We start from the raw sequence: 26,590 nt of genomic DNA, 5'->3' as shown, positions 1-26,590 counted from the left end.
AAAAACATGTATTGATTGATTACCAACAGGCAGAGATGAGATGGAGATGGGGGTAAAGGGGTGGTGCTAAGGTGAGCAAAAACATGGAGGTAGGTGAGTGCAGGATGTATTTAGGAGATGGCAAATAATCCAAATTAGCTAGTGGGAGGTAATACTGGAACAGCAGGACAGAGCCAGCTTGTGAAGGACTTTGAATGCCAGGCTAAGGAATTTGGACATGAGTCAGTAGGCTGCAGGAAGCCAGTGAAGCTTTCTAATTCTTCTTTTTCATATTTTTAAACACAGAATCCCCTTCACCTACAGCTGAGTTTAGAAAATTCATTAAGTTCTGATGCTGATGTCACTGTCTCAATCCTGACCATGAACAACTGGTACAATTTCAGCTTGCTGCTATGCCAGGAAGATTGGAACATCACAGACTTCCTCCTCCTCACCCAGCAGAGTGCCAAGTTCCACCTGGGATCCATTATCAATATCACAGCCAACCTCTCCTCGAGGCAAGACCTACTGAGCTTCTTGCAAGTCCAGCTTGAGAACATAAAGGACACCACTCCCACCATGGTGATGTTTGGCTGTGACATGGAAAGCATCCGGAAGATTTTTGAAATCACCACCCAGTTTGGAGGGTTGCCTCTGGAGCTCCACTGGGTTCTGGGGGATTCCCAGAATGTGGAGGAACTGAGGACAGAAGGTCTGCCTCTGGGTCTCATTGCACATGGAAAGACCACCCAATCTATCTTTGAACATTACGTGCAGGATGCAATGGAACTGGTGGCAAGAGCCATTGCCACAGCCACCATGGTCCAGCCAGAACTTGCACTCATTCCCAGTACCATGAATTGCATGGATGAGGGAGTCACCAATCTCACTTCAGGGCAATATTTATCAAGGTAGGAAATCATTTCTCTGTTTTGTCTCCTCTTTTATAAGGCTACACTTGTAAATCAAACAGAAATCCCATCACCTTCTACTTCCAGAAATCTCCCTTTCTGTCTGTTAGTAGCTTAAAACACTAAGATGGATATGAAGTTTATGAGCCCTAAAAGACTAAGCCTATTGATTATCCACTAATCTATCATCTCTTAGATCTTCTACAATGGCTTAGATATATCTCTGTAACTGATTATCACACTATCACACTTTAAAAATTAGAATGTAAAGTAGACCCCATATAGTGTTAAATGAGTATACTTTTTCTCCTTCCTTTGGTAAGGCACTGAATAAATTCTCTTCTTTCCCATACCTTTCACCTCTCCAGGGTAGTTGTGCCAATATAAGATTAACAAAAATATAAAGAAGTAACTGTTGCCCACCTTTGTGGAAGCACTAATTAAGTGCTTTACTTATTTAAGAACATTGTTTTTTATATGGAAGGGACACCCAAGGTCATCTGGCCCAACCCATTCATTTTGCAGACTGGAAAATAAGCTCAGGGAAGAAAGCTGATTTGTTCAAGGTCACACAGATAGTAAATGAAAGATCCAGAAATTCCTTATCTCATGTGAGCCACGTCCAGTCAAATTAATAAAAATTTGTTAATAAACTTATAACATGTCAGGCACTTTGCTAAGTGCTAAGGATACAAAAAAAGGCAAAAAAATGGTTCCACAGATGAGAAAATTTAGACTCACAGAGGGCAGACCACTTTCCCCTAGTCCTAAGGACTGGTGTCAGACTTAGGATCCAAATCTATATCTTCCTCACAGAAACTTTAACACTCCAATTACTCGACTCTATTGGCTTTAGATGAAAAGATTCCTACACCTGGGAACATATCACATAGCTGCCAGGAAAGAAGAAAATACTTTCAATAAGGACAAAGAAAGATGTATTCTCCTTACTCAGGGTCAGTGAACAGTATAAAGACTGAACATGAATTCTCTAGAAGGGCGATTTTCTACCTATACTGTTCTCTGTCCTGTGCTTAAAGGTACATAGGACATCCCTACGTATATCCCCATGAAAACCTGCTCCTGGTGTGAGCTTATGTAGGATATTCGACTTGCTTTAAGAGAATCAAGTGGGAACATTTGTATACATGTCCAAGATTAAGTGCAGCAAATATTTGCTTAGGGAATAACAATTCAGAGTCACCCATTAGTTTTTACAGCACTTTTCAAGAATAATCATTTGTTAGTTCTCAAGTTAAATGTTCTTCTTTCACTGAAGCACAGATGAAAATGTTTGAACTTCTACAAGTATGCTTTCATTTCAGACATCTTGCATTTTATAAGGATGCCTCACATAATTTCAGACACTGACACTTGAATTCAAAGCAGAAAGTCTGACTTAAACCAACAAATTATTATCCTTCACAATAAAGGTATAAATAAAAATCTTGATTTATTGGCTAGAAATCATGCTTACTTACAGTTTACATGGCCAAAAATAACATATATTAGAAAAATGTCTCCCAATGGAAAGACCATGAATTGACTCACTCCTTCACTGGCTTACAAAAGACATTGAGTAAGGCATGTAACTTCTCTCTGTCTTACTATGAACAAGATGAGTCTGTCCTTTCATTAAAAAGCTGAGAAACTAAAGAGATGAATAACTTGTGGTTGAAACTGTGTTCGCACATCAAAAAGGCTGCCTGGTTGTTTTTGTTTTTGTTTTTCAATAAATCATATGGGTAGTGGGCATTCAAAGACTTTGCGCTGCCTCCTCCCAACTGTGTCACCCTCAAAACACTGATGGATGAGACACAGAGCTGACAAATTATCAAGCAGTTGCGATGATCTCAGGTTGGCATGGTCTAAGTCATGAAAACGAGCATATAACTATAACATTTTGAAAAACACCTATCCAAAAGGGCTACTGGGCCTTGCTCGCTGAATAATGTCTAGTTTTTATTTTTGTTTTAAAAGACTTTGTATGAGCGTGTAACCTAGGGCTTTCAATGACTAGTTACTTACACAAATTATTTTGAACTAGCGGCATAGAGAGTCACAAGAGGAAACATTCACAAGCATTGGTAATATAAATTTGTACAGGTCTGGGACCAATTTTTGCTGCCTTATACATTTGTGGAACATGGGGTTGCTTTCTCTAACCTCTCTCAAAGGACTTCATAAGAGCACAATATAAGATGATAGGCTTAATGCTAGGATATACTTTCAAGCGCATCTGGTTGAACTTCAAAAAACATACTTACAAGTTTGTAAATTCCCTTTGGAGCATAACCAAAACAGAATATTTCAAGGTAGTCAAAAGGTGGGAAAGTCAGCTATGAAGACTGAATCCTAAATGCACTCACCCAATACTTTTTTCAGCATTATTTATTTTCTCCATCTCCCAATGTTAGGAAGTTGGTTAGTGTCTGGCTAGAAGTCACAGTCCCATAGTAGGAATCTTAACTGTCACCCAGTTACATGAGGCTGCCTCCACTTCTTAGCCCCAAAGAAAATAGAATAGTGAGCTATGTAAAAGAAATGTCAGCTTGCATTCTGAATTGCTAATATCATCACATACTATGGAATGAGCTGATGAAATTATCCCTTTTAAGTTTTAAATGAAAGACTTTCTGAGTATTGACTTTCAGATCCAAATAATTACTAACGTTTATTTTTATTTTTTTACATATCTATACAAATAGTGACTAATATAAGCTGGTGATTAATTCTTTTTAGGCATGGATGTACAAGGAAATGTATATTTTATACCTTTGAGGTTCTTGTATTCCATTATTAACATCCATTGATTTTTTTTATATGTGGGCAAGACCAAATAACAATTATATGGGCTCAACAGATTTCAAAAATTCTGAAGACTTCTCTGATATAGATTACCATAATCTTTCAGTTCTATGGGGAATAGTGAGATATCACAACTAATATCTATCAAATAGTTCAAGTTCATCAGCAACATCAGTGGTTGGTAAATTAGCAGATTATGCTTCTGCTGCCAACTCCATTGTCAACTTAATGAGTTAAGTGTTTTCACTCAGGCTTCTTATTACATAGCTGTTGACATCTTAGTTATCTGGCTTCTTCAGTGATGAGGTCTCCACATAAATTCATTATTCTAATAACTAATCTTTTAGCAAAATAAAATTTTAATCTTAATAGAATTACTTCTAAGATATTGCTTTCTTCATTATTTTAATAGAATGCACTGAATATCATGCAAAGTGTTCTGCATGAGGTTATTAATAAGTCATTTGTTAGCCATGCCTAAATCTCTGTGACCCCATTTGGGGTTTTCTTGGCAAAGATACTAGAGGAATTTGCCAATTCTTTCTCCAGGTCATTTTACATATGAGGAACTGAGGCAGAGTTAAGTTATTTGTACAGGATCACACAATTAGTGAGTGTCTAAAGCCAGATTTGAACTCATGAAATGAGTCCGTTAACCATAATGATGGGGAGTAGGACAAAAGAACCATTGAGGGAAATTGAAATGTAGGAATGACAGTTGAAAACTGAACAAGAACTTCTGGGAAATTCTCCTGAGGAGCAGGGTCTTGGGTGCAGAGACACAGAAGGGAGTGGAAGGAGATGCTGCTTCTCAGGCCTTTTTCAAGACACCTGTGGAGATTTCTGCCACAAACAGAAATCCTAATAGTGAGGGTTCCTTTTTAGACAGCGCTTGGTTCCTGTCAAGAAACCTAATTTCTTCAAAAACTTGCATTCCATGAACTATTGAGATACTGGATTCAAATTGGTGAGCAGTGCTCTCCCCATTTTTCTACCTCTCCCCTGGGTACGAGAAAACCTTGTACTTCAGTAATTAGTTTTATTTAGAAAGAGATTTAGGGCAACTAGAGCCCCTCTAACCTTGACCCTTTGCCCCAATCAACAATTAAGTCAAATAAGCAGTCAGTTAGCAAATTCAATCTTGTTTATCTACATCTAGAGAGTAAGCCCAATGGCAGGCTCCATCTTGTTGCAAGTTTTCAAGAAGATATGAGGGAGAGGCTTGTGAGCAGCACATATCTGGATTGAGATCCCATATACCTCTCCTAATAGAGAAGACTTCCTTGAGGTCCAGCGCAACCAACAAGGGGAAAGTCTTCACTGAGGGGAGATCTCTATTTTGTCTCCCTCAAGTAATTCAGGGACTCCGGGAGTAGTGAGGGAAGCCATTTTCCATTTTCATCAACCCTTTCCTCACTGCCTTCAACCTTTATTTCTCCATCTAAAGTTGTGAGTTCCCCCAAAATTATGTGATGCATCCATTGTGCCACCTAGATACCCAAATAGTCTTGTATATTGAAGCATGAAAGGTGGTTTGCTGTGTCTTCTCTCACTGTTAACTATCAAAGTTCAGTATATCAACCTCTTAAGGCCCTCATCAACTCTTGCAGCTCCACCAGGCTTTCCTTCCAAAAGTCTCTGTATTTTCTCTCTCTCACACTTTCTAATCTACTTTCCTAAAGATAGTCAAAGAGCATTTATCAAGTGCCTACTGTGTGCTGGACCCAGTGCTAAGCTCTCAAGACTATAAAGAAAAGCAAGAGACCATCCTTGCTCCCAAAAAGCTCATAGTCTAAGGATTAGGCTAAGTTTCACTAATGCAGACCCCTAAACTGAATGAAACTTATTCACTAAGACTTTGTAAGCAAAGTATGATTTACTGCCTACACTTGAAAGTAATACATTTATATTGATGTTAAAAACATTCAATACCAGACTATTACCTAATTTAAAATAATCTTAGCATTAGTGAGATCATGCTTTAGCACAAATTCTCTGGCAAGCTAGAATTTTGAACAAAGAAACCAGATAATGAAATTTATTAAATCAATAAGCTATCTTAAATAGAATTTTAAGTCCATAACTCAAGCCTGAAGGCATTCTATATCTCTACCATAGAGAAAAATGTGTCATGTTGTGATATCTATTTTCCTATCTGCTCTTAATATCTGTCACTTACTTCCTGGTTCTAGACTTTGTTTTGAATGAAGTTTCCCAAAGTCTAAAATATGGATGCATAAGTATGTAAGAGTAGAGATATATACATATATGTCTTTCCAATATATCCACAGATAGATATTTTTCTTTCTCCCAACAAGTTCATTTTTTTCATAGGCACAGGAGAGATATAAGAAACCAAGATCCTCTCTACCCAAGATATAGGATCATAGATTTAGAAGTGGACTGGATATTAAATGCCATCTAGTCAAACTCCCTCATTTTGCAGAAGAAGAAAATGAACCACAGAAAGATGAATAAACTTAACACCAGCACTGTTTACCTTCTATCATTGCCTTTGTAGCAGAATTGCAGTATTTACTAGGATTAAAGTTGTCATGGTTACTACTGACCCAGGAAAGGATGCCATGGTCCAGGCACAATCCTTGTAAGACTCAATGTCACCTTGAAATTCACTATTAATTTACATATCAAATGTCCCCACTCAGGCTGACATGATTAGAAATTGACCTTGAGATTGGTTCCTAAACTAATTTCCATGGCAAATGCTTGAGTTTTTCTTTTTTCTTATAGAAAGACTTGTAAATGTGTTGGCAACAATGCACCTGGGTAAGTGAAATCTGTTATTTCTTTCTGATGTTCATTGAATTTGATTAATCTATTCTCTCTCTCTTATTTGATCTTATGACTTCTGAGTTTTCTTGTGCACTTTTCTAAAACAAAATGGTGGTTATGCTTTTTTGTTGAATTTTTCAGCTATCTGCTTTTGAATTAGCTCAGTAAGCTCAGTATTTGTTATAGATACTTCTATAAAGTTTTCAAGTCCATTTCCAGTAGAGTTGTCTTTTATTCTCATTTATATATATATAAACCAATCTTTCTACCAGTTTAATTTTCAGTTTGATAATTTTATCTCCTACTTATTCTTAACTTTATTCACATTTTCCACTACTATCCCCATATAGTTTATTTTTGTTATTGATTTTTTCCTGGATTGTTTTTACTGATAAAAAATTTCTCATTGCAGATGTCAGATCTCTGGTAATGCCAAATACCTCTTCAATTTCTATAAGGGATTTTTGTCTCATGTCCATTTGGCTTATTTCCTGAGTGGTTCTGGAAGTTAATGTTATTTTTTTTTTGTTTCTGGTGACTTCAATATATTTTCATCTATAATATCTGTTAGCCCAGTGCCTGATAAAGTAAGAAATATTTTATCTATAATATTGGGGTTTTCTCCCTATTTGCTCATTTTCTTATCCTTTCCTTTTCCTTGTACTTGTAAAGGCTACACTCTGGTTCTTTCAGTTTCTCTCCTCTTTATTTATTTAATTTAGGACATAATTTCCAGTATTCATATAGCAGTCATTGAGAACCTGGTCTCTTTCATGACCTCTTTCTCTCCTTTTTTCTGTCTGTTTCTGTATCTACCCCTGCCTCCCCTTCCTTCCCTTCCTGTCTTCCTCTCTTCCTATTTATCTCTGTGAATCTGTCTCCTTGTGTCAGTTTCTTCTCCCCACTGCTTTTTGCAAGTAACTATGGGCTCTGGCACCAAGCATAACCAACTAGGTTTACCTTGGGAACTTCTCTCAAGAATAATCTCTTTAAGTCATATTGTTCCTACCCAGGATCTTTATTGGAAGCATCAGAAACTGCCTTATGTATCTCTAGGAGTTCTCAGCTCCCCTGAAAGCCCTAAGACTAACAGGTCATTGGATCTAGGACAGATAATAAATAGCCCCAAAAAGTCCTCAGAAGGAGTTATATTCTAGTCCATTGACAATCAGAAAAATGTTCCTCCCCTTTCCAAAGGTCATCAAGTAACCCTCCCCTTTCTCCCACTTTCCCTTTGGATCTATATACAGTTCACATGACTCATAATACCAATGACAAAATAAGTCATGATTTTTTCTCAATTCATATGTTTCCTTGATATGATAGACCCAAGTAAGATTGCATACTTCATCTCTTTTAACCTTCTCTTACTAGGATCTCAAATCCCTTTTCTTTCTCTCACCTCAAGGCTTCAGTGCTTCATCCATATTTCCAATTTGTGATAGGCACTATCCTAATTGACCTGAAACCTATTATCTCTGTGTTTGTCTCTCGGTGATCCCCTAGGTCACTTGTTCCCCAGGCCTAGTCTGAGTATTACTACACCATTTGGTAGTACAATCTTAGTGATCCTCACTGTTGTTGCCCAAACAAAAGCAATGAGACAATGGGGACCTAGGATGGGCAGAATTTACACAGGCTTTCACCTATTTTTCATAAAGACACACTAGATCATTAGCAGAATGTCTTTGAGAGGAGGGGGAAAAGCAGAATTCACATCTTGTCCACACATTGTTCAAGATATTCTGTAGTAAACAAAAGCACAATTTTCATCTCTCTGTGATAATTCTCTTGTAGGCAAAGGAGTCAAAGTGCCATACATATCTACAGATTAGACCACAGTAGTCATTGGAAGCTGCTGTTTTAAAGAAACACTGGATATGAACTTGGGATGGTCACTGTCCGCGGGAAGAGTAGACTATTTGAGGAAAGTCCTTCCCATGTAAACAAATGCTGACTTTAGCTAATGCTATTTTTCCTGGCCAGAAAATATAGATGTCCCTTTTTGTGAGATTCTGGAGCTGTGTACCTCCACCCACAATAGCATACTTGCCAAAGCTATTTTCAGGACATGAGATTAGGCAAGCACAAGAAAATTACTTCAGGAAATACCCCATCTCTCACTCTAAATTCAAAGGAAATCACAAGGAGGGTCACTGGATATTCAGTGCTTTTATTTAGTTCTCTTGAATCCTATCCTGTCTTAGAGCACCTGGACAATTGTTTATTACCAAAGCTCTAATTCTAGATTATCACTGAAGTGGGAAATGAACAGAATGTTATTGAATTCTAGAGTATGAACAGACCAAGAGCTTATTAAATTCAACTAAATATACATTAAATGCTCTTAAATGCCAACTATGTTCAGAGCACTGGAAAGAACAGGCACAAAGATAATGTGGGAAATGGAAATGAGGGAAAAGAGACATTCAGGCAATGTGCTATAAGAAAATTGGAGTACTAGATGAACAGTTTACTTGGCAGGAGTCAGCAAAGACTTCATAGATTTAGCACTTGAGTTCAGCTTGAAGAAAGAGAGAGACTTCAAGAAGAAGGTGGGGGAAATTTCTTACAGGTATGGCAACCACAGGAACAAAAGAATGGAGATGGAAAAAAAAACAGAATGGAAGAAGAAGCCTTAAAAGAGTAGATTTAGCTGAAAGAATACATGAAGAGGAATAGGATGAGATAAGGCTTGACAGGTTGATTGAGCTAGATTGTAGTAGGTCTGGAATGCCATAACTGAGAACTTATACTATATATGTTAGCCAACAAGGAGTCACTGAATGTTGTAGAGTAAAAGAGTGACAGTTCTTTTGTTCAGCACTTACCTTAAGCATGAAACCCACTTATTTTTTCCCCAAGTGCTTAATCAGCCTCTATTTGAATACTTCAAATGACAGGGGATTTACAACTCCTAAGGCTGTCCTTTTTGTGGAAAATATTTATCATCAGTGTTTTTCCTATTTATTGAGTGAAAACCTACTTCCCTATAATTTCCACATCTTGGGCCTGGTTTTTCCTTCTGGACTCTGGCAGAACAAATTCAACACCTCATGAAAGTAAATCAGATATATGAAGAAAATCATCATGTCCTCCTATAACTTCTCTCTTCTAGTCTAAACATCCCCATTCCCTTCAACCTTTACAGTATAGTCATGCATCTTAACATTCTCTTATTTATTTTCCTTAAGACAAGCTCCAAATTTTTAATACATTGATTTTACTAAAATGTGACAGAAGAGGAAGAGGAAAGAGATGGGAGGGTGAGGAAGAAGGGAATGAGGAAGAGTAGGAGGAAAGAGGTGGGAGGAAGAGGAGGAGGAGGAGGAGGAGGAGGAGGAGGAGGAGGAAGAACATTCATTCAGTGTTTCTAAGTAACTGTCTAACAAACACTAAGTTATAGAGTAACTTGCTAGTGTGTGCTGATAGAGACAGTTTTCTTACCAGGAAGTTGCTATAATGATGAAATCACAAGAGTGTCTCACCTTCTCCTACCCCTCAAAAAAAAAAAAAAGTGCCACTGAGCACTAAACACAAAATTCTAGATGTGGTATGACCAGGACAGACTACACAGAGACTGTCAGTCTTTATTCCTGAAAGCTACATCTCTCTCTCTCTCTCAATGTATTCCAAAGGCACATCCACTGTTTTGGGCACCATATCACTATCAGTATTCAACTAGTGCCAAATCTACCAGTTGCTCTGTCATCCAGATCACATTTTTCCTTGGGGAAATATTTGATTTTGTCAAATGCCATGTTGAAATCCAAGTACATATGACTAAGGTATGTCTAATTTACATTCTTAGGCAGTCCTACAATCTCATCAGTATGAATGTATCCTCCAGCAGCATTGATCAGAAGCTAGTCATCGACACTTTCCCATTTCCCATTTTTCATATCCACATATTTCTTTAAAATCTTCTTAGAAGCTCACCTCAATGTGCCAATGACTTCCCTCTGTTTCTTTTAAGATCTTAAAGGTTCCAAAATGGCATTTACACTACGTAATTATCCCACTTTCTCCCATCATATATGCTCTCGATTGTGCTTTTTATGCTATCTCTTAAAAGCAAGTTATTATTGCAAATATGCTTCAATCTGCTTTACAACAACCACTTGTGTTCCCCACCCTCACCCCCCACCCTTATCCTCTGGACCACTTATAATTTAGATTTTACTGACACTGTGTTCTAGGAGTCTAGGCAGGCACTGAAGTATCATGGGAAGAATATTGGTGTTAAAGAGATAATGATTATTCATTCTCTAAGGGAGGCACATTTTCTTTTCTTTCCAGTTTCTTGCTAATATGGGAGACACTGCTATGGATATTTTGGTGTATATGAAACATCTTTTTCTATCTAGGGGCAGTTAAGTGGTGCTGTAAATAGAGTGTTAGGCCCAGAGTCAGGAAGACCTGAGTTCAAATTTAGTCTCGGATACTTAGAAGCTGTATGATCCTGGGAAGTTACTTAACCTATTAACCTATTGTTAACCTATAGGTTAACTATAGAAACTATTAATCTATGTCTACCTCTGTTTGCTCAACTATAGGAATAATAATAGTATCTCCCATTCAGGATTACTGTGAAGATCAAATGAGATATTTGTAAAATAATTAGCACAGTGCCTGGCACATGCTAGATGCTTAATAAGTGCTTCTTTCCTTCCATTCTTCCTTCTTTTTACCTCACCAATTTTTTTATTAGTCATGCCAAACCTTCATTTCACTGGAATCCCTAATCACTATTTCAGATCTATAATAAAATATCCTGCAGAGAATTTCTCTCATAAGTATCATATTTGTGGTTAATATGCACTTAAAACAAAGGAAAAACTTGTGAAAATAGATTTTATTCCCAGTTTTATTGTTCCTTCTTTCTATGATTTTTTGGTAGTGTAGTCACAGAATCAAAAAATCTATATTCTGTCCAATCTGACTTGTCTTGCTTCATTTCTAAAAAAGAAGTGATAAATTCTACCACTTTTCTTTTCATTTCATACAAATTAATAGTTGAGGGTATTATTCATATTGTCATTGAAACTCCTCAAATCAAATTATTCTTTTAGCAAAAGACACTGGCACTGTTACCTTTTTTAAATTTAAAAAAATGGACTTTTTCAATAAGCCTAAGTGCCTTATGACCAATAAGAGTACCAAGCAACATCCCAAATAGGAACAAATCAAATGTTACCTTCTGCTCAGTTTTCCAAATAAAAAGTAGACCAATCCTATCTTCCTAGTCAACTTTTCACCCAGGGTACTGGTATAGCAGTAGGACCTATACAATATATGTATTAGGTTAGTATACTCTATAAATACATATGTGTGTATATGTACTCACACCTATAAATATACACATATAGACATATGTATGTTTATATACACAAAATGGGCTAGACATGTAATTTCATCAGTATAAGGAACTAAAAATATGAGGAACTTTCTCTATCAATGCAGATTAGCATCTACTCTACAAATTTAGTCTTAGAGAATTGTCTGTCATATAAAGAAGTTAAGTGACTTGCCAAGAGTCACAACACCAGTACCTTTTAAAGGCAAGACTTGAACCTAAGTATTTCTAATTCCACTGCCAGTTCTCTAGTCACTAAGTATGTTGCTAATAGCATCCTGCCTGAGTCTACCCTCTCCACCCTCTTCTCTCTCTCTCTCTCTCTCTCTCTCTCTCTCTCTCTCTCTCTCTCTCTCTCTCTCTCTCTCTCTCTCCTCCCCCCACCCTCACACACACCCTCACACACACACACACTTTGTTTTGCCATCATAAATTCCCAACCCAATGTCTTTCACATTACTATGACCTATATGGAAGAAGCTTTTAAGTTTTGAGGGTTAACATTTGATGCAATAAACACAATGCTATTGGACAAAAGGAGCATTTAAAGAACATTGTCATTAATAAAGAAGTCTTTGGATTCAATACACAGCATTCTTCAAATCACTGACGAACATTAGGTGAACATATATCTCCTTGTTTTGTGCTTTGCATGCTGTTATAAAACAAAGTTATCACTATGTCAGTATTGTTATAAAAATCTTGTATAACTTGGCCCTATGTGTGAGACAATTTGTTTGAGAACCTTTGAATCTGTATTTTTACTTACCAATCAAATGATTTTTAAAAGCCAGCAAACATTAGGCACAACAGCCTTTTAAATTATCTATACATTTTGTATAGATATAGATTCCGTTGCATAATTAGCATGCCACATGAAATCATCAGACACAGAACTACAAACCTATCTATTCCTATTTCATGTCTTCATCAAGGTTACCTTCAATATATGCAAAGTCCTTTCTCTCTCTATAAAGATTTTTATATCAATAAGAAAATGGCAATGCGGGTTACAAGTTGCTATTGTCTTCTCAGTTACCTTTTTTATAAAAAAAAAAACATAGCACCATCTGTGATTGTTTTAATTCTTTTGGAATGTGCTTTGAACTATGTCTGAAATAAATCTTCAGATGCCTTTAACTTCTGTTCTAAAAGGAATTTCATACACACACACACACATCCAGCTGCTGTTAACAACTTTGTCTTTTTGATTGCCATCACTATTCTCTCATACAGTATATTGTTATTGTGATACTTTTATTATCATAACTGATGAGAACATATTGCTATAGGAGCCAGGAAGGTCTGTTCCATTTTGTATCTGCTTATTGTTCTTTAGGTTTCACCTAAGCTGAATCTCTCACAAAGCTCCCTAAAGGCTTATTTCCTCTTAAATTGCTTTCCCCCCCTATTCTCTGAGATGATATTGAGTGTAGTCTTCTGTCATCCTCTATAATGTTTTGCAAATTAATTTGTACTTTGAACCTGTATTGTCACTGACTGTCAGGTCTCTTCACTTAGCAAGGAAATCAAGCCCATTTCTCCAAGGAGAATCTATGAGTTGTATTTACATTTAGCTACAACTTGTTTATACATTCTGGTTTCATTTATAGAAAAAGCATCAACATGAATTTTGTTCAGTATTTTGAGTAGTGCATTTTGTATTTTTCTTGCTTCAGCAGTCATTGAACAAAGACACCTTAAAATGCCAACAATTGGATTAATACCTAAATGATATAAAAATTAGGTAATGCTTTGTAATCTCTATTTTTCCACCACTGCAGACATTACTATATAAGCAGAAATGATTCACATTTATGCAGGTCTTTAAGGTTTGCTAAGTACTTTCCTCATGACAACCCTGTGAAATAATAAGTATAGTTACTCTCATTTTATAGATTAGGAAATTGAGGCTTAACGAGCGTAAGTGACTTGTCCATAGTCATATTATTCATAAGTGATAGGAGAATTTGAACTCTTGTAGCTGCCTCCACATCCATCACTGTTCATTACAAAACACTGCCTCTCAGAAAAGAGTTGTTATAGTGTGGAAGGATAATTTGTATTGCTTTCTATTTCAAAGGTTGTCAAAAATTCTTGACCCAGTAGATAGCCTTGGTTCTGACCTCCACATACTTAGCAACATTCATCTTTGGACAAGAGCAGTCTATTTCCAGGCCTAGAACTAAAACCTTTCATCATTGAAATTATTTGAAATTGGATCTCAGTGCTTTTGAGCCCATTTTTATCTTTGAATATCCTTTATCCAGTGGTCCCTTTCTTTCCTATCTCTAAATTTATTGAAATCAACTCTTCTATAGTCTGAGCTATGTCAGACTATGTTTGGTATTCTCTTCATCTAAGATGATATCACCACTTCTCAGGACTCATAAGGTGCTGGTATTATGCCATCTGATCAAAAGGAAAGAAGTTACAGTATTACTTCATTAATTTGAACCCCATTAAATTTTCACTTTTTTATCTAATTAAGATTGGATTTGGTAGAACCTTCCAGAACTTTTGCTCAGTGTACATACCTTTTAAGAAACCTAGTACCAGTTCATTCTTCTATTTTTGTAGTCCAAGTGTCTGAGACAAAAAAGGAGCTAAACATAAAAAGTAGTTTCTTCATCATCGTCTTCCTCCTAAGGATAGCTTTTGTTAAGTTCTTTTTGTTCTTTTTAATGTCCATCTCGATCTTTGGGTTATTATGGTGAGCTTTAGTTTTCCTAAAGCCCTTATTTTTTTAAACTCTTACTTTCTATTTTACAATTGATATTGTGTATTGGTTCCAAGGCAAAAAGTGTTAAGGGCTAGGCAATGAAGGTTAAGTGACTACACAGCTAGAATGCATCTGAAGCCAGGTTTGAAAACAGACCTGAAGCAATTTTTAAAGGATTATACCAATCTTTTGAATTCCTCAAATGCCTGCTCTCACTTCTGGCTCTTTTATATATCCTTTAAAATTATCAATGAACTACCTGGTATGAAGTCATAACTGGTTTCTTAAGAAACCTCCTTTTTCTCTCTACTTATAATAATTCATGATAATTCCATAAGGTCTCATCTCTTTTGAATAAACTTTTTAGAGTCCCAGAATATAGGTTCCTTCCTATTTTTTCTCTTATTTCTTTGAAATCCACTCATTTTAATTCCAACATATAAGGCATACTATACCTGAGATTCCCTTCTTTATATATTTCAAACTCTAAGCTGGCACATTCATAAAAGTGCTACCAATTGGACATTTGATAGAAAAATTATTACATTAATAAAATCTCATTAATCTGAACTCCACTAATTTGTCATTTTTGTTTGATTAAAAAAATGTTAGAACAAAGCTATACTTTTGTACCATTCATGTAAAAGGGTCTACTAAGGAGATTAATTATAAAAATGATTTCAAGGGAGAACGTTTTTCCTTATTAGTTATTCTTATGTGTTCATTTAAGTGGGCATCCTGTAAGCTTCTACTAATTGACTTCTGTAGCCTGGTTTGACAAAAAAAAAATTCTGTACTCAACTATAAACAAAGCATTTCTTCTGGAATATTTTGTATTTTAAATAATTACATAGGCCAAAATGGCATTAGAATTACAGAGGTTATGCTGAGAACAAAAGATGCCCTAAATTACAAATATGGATGGGAATAGAGGCAAAGAAGGAGAATTATGGTTCTCAGTGATCGTTTTTCCTCAGTATTTTGGGAACTTATTATTGCATCAATGGGAACACCTCATTATTGCAGAGCCTAATCCCTCTATGCCTAAGTAAGTGGTACCTAAGAGTTGGTGTGGTCCAAAAAGATCCATGACATGGTAGATACTCTTCTAGTGGTGTGCCTCTTAGCATTAAGCTAAGCTGGTCCATAGACCCAATTCCAGTACATTGCCAGCCTGTACTTGAAACTTTTCCAGCTATCAAAAAATTATACCCCACTTATAGTCTTCTAATATAGCCTTCAAGATCCCCTTCACTCTATAGTAAAACATCAGAGGACTTCTCCAGTGAAAGAGAGTAATGATCAAAATAGCCAGCACTGTTTAAGAAAATCTGAACAATGTCAAGGCAAGGACAATGCAGCTATAGCTTTTAATGATACTGAGTAAGAAATTCTGATGTACAATAGTCAGGACATCCACAAGCCAGAAGGCGAACCCATTCTATCTGCAATGCCCCATTGTGGCCAACTGGAGGTCTTGGCAATTGCTACTAATGATACATATTTGCCAAAGCTAATGCAGGTAGAGGCAGAGAAGTGATGCTCCAGGATTGTCTTCTTGCCATCCTTCACAGAGAGAAATATATGCTAACCAGACCTTGTTCTCAGTGCTTTCAGATTTTTTCCCCATAAAGTATTCTTCCCATTAGCCTAAATCTTGTAGAACTTCTATGAGCATTGCCTACTTATAGATCCTAAGCTTAATTTGAGAAGGCAATTGAAATGCTAAGTAGCTAGTTATTTTCTATAACTATAAATAGTTATTTTCATAACACATTCATCTCCAAGATGCACCAAAGTGCAATGCAGGATTTCCCTGCAGAATTTATATCAACAAAGAGGGGAGAAAAGGGAAACCCAACAGAACTTGCCTCTTACTTGAACTCTAGCTTATTTTACATTGTCTTTTACGCCATGTACTAATCCTTTTTTCACTCAGTAGATCCTGCCTGTAGGAGAGGATTTATGCTGAAGCCTTGCTCCTCTCACTCTTGGGATAGTTTTTAAATTTTTTTACATAACTTATTTTTTTCAATTAAGAAAAATACATTTTTCTCTCCCTCTCACTGTTTCCCCAAATTGAACAACAACAACCAATCCTTCTAACAAATATGCAAGCTCAAAACAAATTTCTACCTACAATGACAATGTCCAGTACATATGGAAGTCCAGTGATGAAGAAGCAGGTTGTTGACAGTATATGTGTTACGTATGTCTCATTCCTGAGTGCATACAAGTTCACATTTCTATTATAAAGAGATATTTCTATTATATTTCATACATATATGAGACATATATGTCCGATATATATATATTTCTGTACCCTGAGTTCATCCTTTTCCTGTCATGTCATGAGATATATGGTGAGCCTTTTAGCACTGACCTCTATAATCATTAGTTAGACTAATGTATATGATTGATCAGTTCTTGTCTTCCAAAGGTATTTGCTTTTACAGTGTTGTTATTATGTAAATTGTTCTCCTGGCCTTTTTCACTTTAATCTTCAACAATTCATATGTCTTCCCAGGTTTCTCTGAAGCCATCCCCTTCTTTTCTTGTAGAACAATAATGTTATATTATATTCATGTACCACAATTTATTTAGCCATAGTTTCCAGGATTTTTGTTACCACAAAAAAAGGAACTGCTAGAAACAATTTGTGCCTAAGGTTCTTTTACTTCTTTCTTTGATCTCTGTCAGGTGTAGGCCTAATAGCGGTAATGCTAGATCAAAACATTTGCATAGTTTAGTAACTTTGGATGCAAAAATTCCAACTTGCTTTCCAGAAAGGCTGGATGAATTCAGAGCCCCATCAACAATGCATTAATGGGTCTGCTTTCCTACAGTCATTCCAACATTTGTTATTTTCCATCTTTGTGTTAGCTTTCTTAATATCAGAACCACTTCTTGAGAAACCCTGAAACCAGAAGCTTTGTTTACTTCATAGCTCTCTACCTGTATTCGAAAAGCTGTTTCATTTTATTCTAATCCAGTCAGTGTCTGATACATTGTAGACACTTAATATGTGCAGTGATTAAAATTACATATATATATATATATATATATATATATAATGGCTCCCATTAAACATCAGACAGTACATTAGAAGGCAAATATTATGTGCATATTTAAAGGTTTATTCAACTACTGAGGTGGGATTGTCCCTTCTGTTCTGAAGCTTGAGATTCAGCAGTTTCCTAGCCTTATTACATTTCTTATCATCTCATCATTTTATCAGAGCAGTTTCCCACTGAGCTAATTTCTGGCCTTGTTACAGGAATAAGGTATTGAAATTTTAATGCTTCATGCAATCTGTAAATTGTAAATGTAACAACCTCTTATACCATTTCAGCAGCCTCTAATTTGACATATTGAGCATCATTCTTCTAGTATGTTGATGATAATCTATTCTCTGAAAGGGACATTTCTATTATAAATTAAGAAAGGGCTGGAGAGGAACAGAGGGTTATTTTTAATTATTATTTTTAGAAGTAACAGAATTTGATGTCCAAAGACCAAAAGTTTAAATTTGCAAAAATAATTCAGTAGTTTATAACTTAAAATTGAGTTTTGGGCATTGTCAGGCATATACTTAGAATGTAGCAAAATTAAAGTGCTTTCTTGGAAGAGGGCTAGTTTTGAAATATTCGCATTATTTCTAAATCAAAATTCAATCCTTACTATCATTAATGGAAAAATCCTTACCTAACTTCCAGTATAACATCTCCTTTCTGCTCCTACAGTGGATCCTTTATGATGATAATAGTATCTACACAGCACTTTAAGGTTTGCAGAGCACTTTAGAAATATCTTATTTGAACATTACAATAATCCCTGGACTAAGATGATATTTATTATGCTTTCCATTTGATCTTGAAGTAGGCAGGAGTTAAGCAACGTGCCTATGGTTACACAGCTAGAAAATATCTTAGGCCAGATTTAACTCAAATCTTCCTGACTTCAGGCATACCTCTTTCTTCACTCTTGACTAATAACATCCTTAGCTTTCAAACCATTCCTCAGTTACTACCCACTATAAGAAAGCTTTTTTGACCTCCCCATTATTAGCAGTGTTGCTGTCTTGAAGCTGCTTTTATATTACTGTCCACATATTGTAACCTCTTAGTAAGAGACAAATTCCTTGAAAGTGAGGTCTACTTTTGATTTGATTTGGTAATCCCAGTACTGAGTACAGAATTTTGAATTTGAAAATGCTTAATAAATGTTGATTAAATCAATGAATGAAAGAGAACATGAAATAACTATGCTGGTTAAATTAAAAACAAAAACAAACCTTCCTAAATTAAGAGAGATGCTATAAGAGAAGGATGATAAAAACAAGTTTCTGAAAAATAAAGGAGAAAATAAACAAGATGAATTAAATAGTCAAGAAAAACAATGGAATAAGAAGAACAAGAGTGGCTATAAGCTGATAGAAACAAGGTAACTCTTTAAGTAAGAGACAGAAATGTTTGCTTCAGAGGAACTAGCCTTATCTAAAATTCACTGAGTAAAAGAAGGGAAAAAACAAGAGGGAAGAATGGCCAGAGAAATTAGTGAAGGGAAATTTTTTTTAAAAAGGAGATTAAGTTTTTTCAAGATGAAACCTAATTATAATATACTATAATAATAATAACAAATAATACAGGAAGGAGGAGCAACCTTACCATTTGTTATTCAGGGAAGAGGCAGAAAGAGTTAAAGAAGAAGAAATCTGGGAAACCATGAAAGACTAAAGTAAGAATCATATAGTTGGGAGCAGGAGCAAAAATGGCTTAGAGGCTTGAGAGCTAGGTGAGAAGTCCTGAGTTCAGATGTGACCTCAGACACTTAGCTGTGTGACCTCAGTCACTTAAACTCCCTAACCTTGTCCTTACTACCTTTGTGCCTTGAAACCAATACACAGAATTGATTTTAAGAAAGAAGATAGGGTTTTAAAAAGAGAGAGAGAGAGAGAGAATCATATCTATGACAAAAGTACAACAAATAAGAATATGAAACAAATACAAATTAAAGCAATATGATGTTGTAGATCTAGTACTAGGCTTCAAGTAAGAAAGAATGCTGCTTCTGAGGCGCACTAGCTTTATGGAGGACAAGTCACTTAGTTTCCTAGGCAACTCTGTAGGATTTTAAATTACAGATGAGTAGACAATCTGTGTTAATAGAGAGAGTTGTCACACCAAGAATTCCCCACAGAGGGGGAATTACTACCTCCTCCTCTCAAAAAATAACAGTGAAGAGCAAGAGAACAATTAAAGCTAGATATTCGGCTTATGGGACACTGAGAGAAAAAAAAACTGAAAACAATTTTAGTTGTTTTGTTTTTAAGTTCATACAAAGAAGGCATTGAGTTACATTCAGATGGACTGGGTTTGTGGCTCTTCCCTTTTTATGAGAAAATGAGACAGACAACAGAAGCAGGGGTTGGGGAGAATGGGCATTCACCAGACATCACATGGCTGTCCTTAAACTATAGAATCTGTCTTGTTAACTCCACCTTTGCAGGTCTCAATCCTTCATCTCCTCTTTATTCCCTTGAGGAGTCTCCTGGTAGAGGCTATGATTACTGCTTGCCTGAACTATTGCCAAAGCCTCTTGACAGGTTTTTCTGTATCCACTCTTGCATCTTTCAATTTATTCTTCTTCCTACTACCAGAATAACCTTCCTTGTGAAGAGACCCGGCCAAGTTATTCCTCAGTTCACAAATCTCCAGCGTTTCCTTTGCCTGGCATTTAGATTCTCCATGATCTGGCAGCAGCCCCCCTTTTCATTTTTATCATGCTCTCTCCTCTGCATACTTTATGCCCAAGCCAAATAGGAATATTTCCTCTCCCTTGGGTAGTGACACCTGGTACTTTCATATTTCCAATGCTTTTGCTCACCATGTTCCTTCTACCCAATTTGGCTTCTCTCCCCTTCTTCATCTACTGAGTTCCTGCTGATTAAATCAACCCTAGCTCAATTCAATTCAATGATATTTATTAAGTGCCTCTGTGCCAGATACTCTGCCACCCACGTATCATAAGTACCATGAGTTCAAGTCTACCACTAGATTGTAAGCTCTTTTTTTTTTAATCCCTATCTTCTGTCTTAGAGTCAAAATTGATTCCAAGGCAAAAAACCAGTAAGGGCTAGGCAATTGGGTCACACAGCAAGGCAGTGTCCAAAGCCAGATTGGAGCTCAGGACCTCCTGTCTCCAGGCCAGGCTCTCTACCTACTGAGCCACCTAAGTGTCCCAATGGTAAGCTCTTTAAGGTCAAGGACCATGTTTTATCTAAACTCTCTGTCTTCCCTGGCACCTAATATAGCCTTTTCCTCACATTTTGGCATTTGAGAAATGTTTGTTATCTAAGTACTAAATAAAAAGAAAGTAAGTACTAAGTAAAAAAAGACAATCTCTGCTTTCAAGGAACTTCCAATCTAAAGAGGGAAGACAGGACACAAAAGGTTTGATTTTGCACAGAGTTGAAACTAAGCAGAGCTGCTGATAGAAAATGGAGAAATCCATGAAAATTACTTTAAGTGTTCTGAATCCTCTGTCAAGCCTCACTTGGTGAGAAGTTATTGACCCATTCTCTAGTCTTCTAATCAGAGAAGAGAAGCAATTGAGCAATTGAGAAGGTGTTGGATATCAAAAACTGAGTCAATCTACCCGGTGATTACCAAAGACTGTCTCCTTCATGAAGTCTTCTCTGATCTTACCTATGGATAGCAGCCTTTCCCCTTAGTGTTTCATATCTCTATGATTAACCACTATGTAGCATTCTGTAACAGAGTTATCTGTAGTTAGGTGAGCTTTGAATCTGGAAGCTCCATGAGGGCAGTGATGTCGATTATTCGATTCAATTAAATAGGTAAGGAATGATGTAATATGTGCCAGACACTCTTCTGAGCATTTGGAAAATAAAGATAAAAATGAAAGTGTTAGCCTCTAACAAGTTTATATTCTACTGAGGGAAAGGGACAACATGTACACAGACAGGTAAATATAAAGTAATGGGAGGCTGGGGGTGGGCAAGGAGTGGGAAAGTACATGCATTTGTTTTTCACTGCCAAAAATAGCACTCTGCATGCCTTTGGGGTTTTAGTAAATGTGTATTGGGTGAATGAATTAGAAAATGGAGAATAAACGAATATGAAGTAAGGAGGGAGAAACATCAAGATTATGAATGTACACACAGCCCCAAAATAGTGAGAAATGGAAGTTATTTAAGACTTTGGCACCTTTGTAACCCATGATAGGAAGAAGAGTGCTAAGGGAAGATTTCAACTAAGTCTTAGGTATATGTAGTAAGTCTAAAAATAACAAAAAAAAACTTGTAAAACCAGATATGTAGATATATTACAATATAATAAAACAAACATTTAAATGGCTAAATTAAGAAAAAAACACTATATTGGGTGCCAAGGAAGAGATAGAATTTAGATAAAACATGATCCTTGACCTTAAAGAATTTACAGCTGGGACACCTAGGTGGCTCAGTAGGTAGAGAACCAGGCCTTGAGAAAGGAGGTCCTAGGTTCAAATGTGGTTCTAGTTGTGTGACCCTGGGCAAGTCATTTAACTTCCATTGCCTAGCCCTACCTCTCTTCTGCATTGAAACTAATACTTAGTATCAGTTCTAAGAGTTTTAAAAAAGAGAGTTTACGGAATAGTAGTAGACTTGATCTCTAAGCATATGAGAATGAAGGTTACTTTTTATGATGTATATTGATAGTCCAGAATACACTTATAAAATATGAAATGGACCAGCCAGATTGATAAGATTTGTATTCAAGGAAGAATAGAGGTTATGGCAATTAAAAGTGAAAAAGACTATATTTTCAGATGCTGTAGTGATAATAGCTAAAATTAATTTCTCAAAAGCTGGAAAACTTGGCAGAGTTCTATGAGCCTAAGAAAATTCCTGTCAGAACAGGAAGAAATAGAAAATATAGGAGGAATGATCAATTTTGGGAAAGCTTAAGTTTTCAAGATGCCAGAATATAGTAGGGTGTGTTAAAATTTTATTTGTGTACATGTGAAGAAAATGCTCAAGGGAAAAAGATCAAGATCAGTATTTCCATCAAAGAAATAGTTAATAAATAGTGAACATGGCAGTGTCAATGATACATGGAGAAATTGAAACAAAAATTACAAAAACCAAAGAACAGAAAAGTCTGTGAAGGTAAATTCAAGTGAATAATGAATAAAAGAGCCCAAAAATGAATGAGAGACATCTAAAAGAATGCAAACAAAAAAGAAAAGCTCAGGATGGCTTAAGGAATCCAAAGGATAAATAGAGATGATGTCAAGGAAGTCTTCAATACCAAAAGAGTTCATAAGCAACCTGTATCAAGGGCAAGGAAAGCCACAGAAGTAGGGGGAAAGCTGTGGGCTAATGCCAGAGTATCAGGAAATGTTAAAACACACAACTGATATGAGTAGAAATCAAAGTTCAAAATGCGAGAAGCTGGATTCTCTTGCTGAACTGGAAAATGTTTCTAAAAGTTCTGACTAAGGGCCCCAGGGCTGAATTCTACAAGGATTGATGGCAAACTTTGGGCACTGTTTTCAGGGACATTTGGCAGAAAGGGGAATTGACCATCACAGGGAAATGAGGAGACTATTGTCCCAATATTTTTTTTCATGAATTGTGCTATAGAGGCTAGCCAGACTAGCAGAGAATATGACATATGAGGAACAGCAGTGTACGACAAAAAAAAAAAAAACTGTTTAGTGACCTGTAGGAAAATTGTGAATCCTGTACTGATCAGGTCCCATCTGTGGTCAGTTCTGGGGAGCATGTTTTTAAAGGGCCTTTAGCAAAACTGCATCCAGAACATGCCCAATATAGTTATTGGGGGGAGGGGGGTCACAAAGCAATGTCCCTTGGGGAATTCTTGAGGGTACAAGGAATATTTAGCTTAGAAAAGCAAACAGTGAAGTAGACCATAATAGCTGACTTTAAAAATATGAAGGTTCAGAGAAAGAACTGTGGGAGGTGGATAGATACAGATCAAAGCACACCATCTTTCACATCAGTGTATTTATGGTTTTATTTTGGGGTTTAAGGTTTATATGAGTGTATTCTTATGATAATGACCAATATGGAAATGCTTTTTGCATGATAATAAAAATAAAATTTTTAGAAATAACAATAGGAAGGATTAGGGGCATCTAGATGGTTCCATGATTTGAGAACCAGCCTAAAGATGAAAAGTCCTGAGTTCAAATATGGCCTCAGACACTTTTTGGCTCTGTGACAGTAGGCAAGTCACTAAATCTCCATTGCCTAACCCTTACCAATCTTCTGCCTTGGAATCAATACAAAGTATTTACTTTAAGACAGAAGGTAATTGTTTAAAATATTTTTAATTAAAAAAATAAAGAATTGTCGTTTGAAAGAATAGTCAAACTTTTTCTGCCTACCTCTAGAGGGTAGGATGAAAACCAAAGGGGAGAGTATCAATGCAATCAATCAATAAACAAAAATTTCTTAAGTACCTACTATATGCTAGACTTTGCTATATATTAGAAGATGACAAGGATTTATTAAGCACTTTCTATTTGCCACTCACTGTGCTAAGTACTAGGGATATAAATGCAAACAAAAAGACAGATTCTGCACTCAGGAAATTTATGATAAAATAGCAGGACACAACACACAAACAGGTATTGATAAGGGGATGTGGTACAAAGAATGAAGGTATGTATGAAAGAAAAATGGTTCTGAAGTCCAGAAAGTCAGGAGCAGATCCAGGAAGGGAATGAAGTTTGCCCAGTCTAGATTCCTCCACAAAATGGAGGTCCTAGGAAAGATTCGACAATGGGAAGAGAGAGCAGGTCTGATGGAGGAATATTCCATGGTTAGAAGGCTACAGAAGTGATTTGGTTTCCCAAGGTGGGGAGGTCCCATGTTCTGAGGGAAGTTCCAAGAAACTGAGGTCAGGGTGCCGAAGAGATCACCAGATGAGATACTGTGGAAAGAAAAGTGAAAGGAGCTGAGACATCTAGGTGTGGCATAAATGAAGATCTAGCAAAGGATTCTGAGTTATAGTTAGAGAGGAAGAGGAGAACAAAGAGGAGATAGTATCCCAAAAACCCAAACTGGAGAAAGTATCCAGGAGAAAAGGGTAATTAAGAATGGAAAAAGCTGTTGAGAGGTCAAGAAGTGTGAGGCTAGAAAAAAGCCATTATATATGCCAAGTAAGAGATTATTGGAAAGTTTATTTGAGCAGGGGAGGAGATAGACATACAGAATGATAACTCTCAAGGATGATGGAATCTAGTTAACTTTTTTAAGAACAGTGGTTGCTTTGCTATTTGTTTGTATTGATAGATAGCCAAATAGGAGCCAGTAGATAGTGAGAGCTTAAAGATATAGTGGGAATGATAATAGGCATAATCTGCTAGAGGAAGCAGAAGAAAATAGGATCGCTGATGAGAGGGGAGTATTTAGCATTGACAAGGAGAAGGAGGAGAAGGAGGACCTCTTTATCAGAGACTAAAATAACAGAGAAAATAAAGGAATGATGTCCAAGGCCTGTGAGAGGAAGGGAATAGAAGGAAAGGGAGTTCTTTGCCAAGTCTCAATATTTTCAGGGAAGTATGAGGGAAAAGTGGGAAAAGATATTGAGAGAGACTTGAAGAGAGAAGAGAAGTTTTAGAATAACCCATGTAATGAGCAGAAAAGAAATCAATTAAGGAGGAATAAAAAGATTGCTTCACACTGTGGGGAGTCCAGTTGAGATTAGATAACATAGCTAATGGATAGAACCAGCTGTTCAATAATATCTGAGAAGGAATGAACAAAAGTTTGCTGGTAAATATTTAATGGCCAACTTGGCAGGGAGTGGATAGGTGGGGTGGGGAGAAATGTAGTTGGCACATTTTTAAGTTTAATTAACTTAAATTAACATTTCTCCATCACTTTCTTAAGTTAATAATATCAACAAAACAATAAATCAAGGCCTGATTTGTACTTTAGTTGATTTCCAATTCATATATACATTGAAAATTTGACAATTATCAAAAGCAAGTGCAGGCTAGCTCCAGGACACCCAGGGAGTGAAGAAACCTAATGGTGAGAGTAACACAGAGTTGGAGTTTATAAAAACATGACCAGTAATAGGACAAGGAGGCAAAGGATTCACGAAAAGATGACAGCATAGAGTTGAACTGTGGGGCAAATAGTGGCGATTAGGAAAAAAAACAACAATGATAATCTGGGGAAGTACAATCAGGTACTTATTAAATGCCTACAATGATCCAGGTACTATAGACACTGGGGCTATAAATTTTTTTAAATGAAACCGTATAAGGAATATATGAAAGCATGAGGCAACAAAATCAAATGAAAAACCATAAAAACAGGAGCTCGAAGTAAATGTTTTTGAGAGATGGGAGATTTGGTACACTCCATCCCCAATAGTCAATATTAGTATCATCACAGAAAACAAGCCAGTAGAGGAGAAATACTGAAGTGTTAATGTGTTAACAAGGTGTTAAATACCCTCTGATCACTTTGAAAAATGCCTACCCAAATCATCTGAATTTCCAGATACCACCACTAAGAAACAAGGAAAACATAGAAATAAAAACATCATTTAAAATTTTTAAAAACTGCATCAAGTATCTTGGCATTATTTTAAACCCAGTCATACAGAGATATATAAAGAGACCTTAAGAATTGAACAAATGAAATAATCTCCCATCTCCTGGCAGGGTCAAGTGAATATAGTGAAATGGTAATGCTTTCCAAATAATTTATAAATTTTCCACAATTCTGAACAAATTATCAGGAGCCAATTTTATAGGGTTAGATGGAAGAAAAACAAAGTCATATGGAAAAACAGGCAAGAAAATCTGGAAACATAAAACTGAAAATGGGGAACTAGGTTTCAAAATATATTGTAAAGCAGGAGCCATTAAAACTATCTGATGTTGGATGAAGAATAGAGAAATAGATCAATAGAATAGAAACTATCTCAGAATACAATACCAATTCCATAACAGTTAGCATTTAATAAACAG

General features: G+C 36.3%; 1 protein-coding gene across 1 annotated transcript in view; it reads left to right on the top strand.

Moving 5' to 3' along the window:
- Positions 1 to 26,590, top strand: part of GRIN3A (glutamate ionotropic receptor NMDA type subunit 3A) — a 235,045-nt gene that overhangs the window by 67,543 nt on the left and 140,912 nt on the right. The window contains exon 2 of the mRNA XM_007499642.3: positions 286 to 890. Coding sequence (XP_007499704.2) covers positions 286 to 890 — 605 coding nt within the window. The remainder of the gene's footprint in view (positions 1 to 285; positions 891 to 26,590) is intronic.

This window comes from Monodelphis domestica, chromosome 7 (assembly GCF_027887165.1).
Source record: "Monodelphis domestica isolate mMonDom1 chromosome 7, mMonDom1.pri, whole genome shotgun sequence".
Taxonomy (NCBI): Eukaryota; Metazoa; Chordata; class Mammalia; order Didelphimorphia; family Didelphidae; genus Monodelphis; species Monodelphis domestica.
Note: the sequence above shows the minus strand (reverse complement) of the source record. Positions and strands in the feature narration are given on the sequence as shown.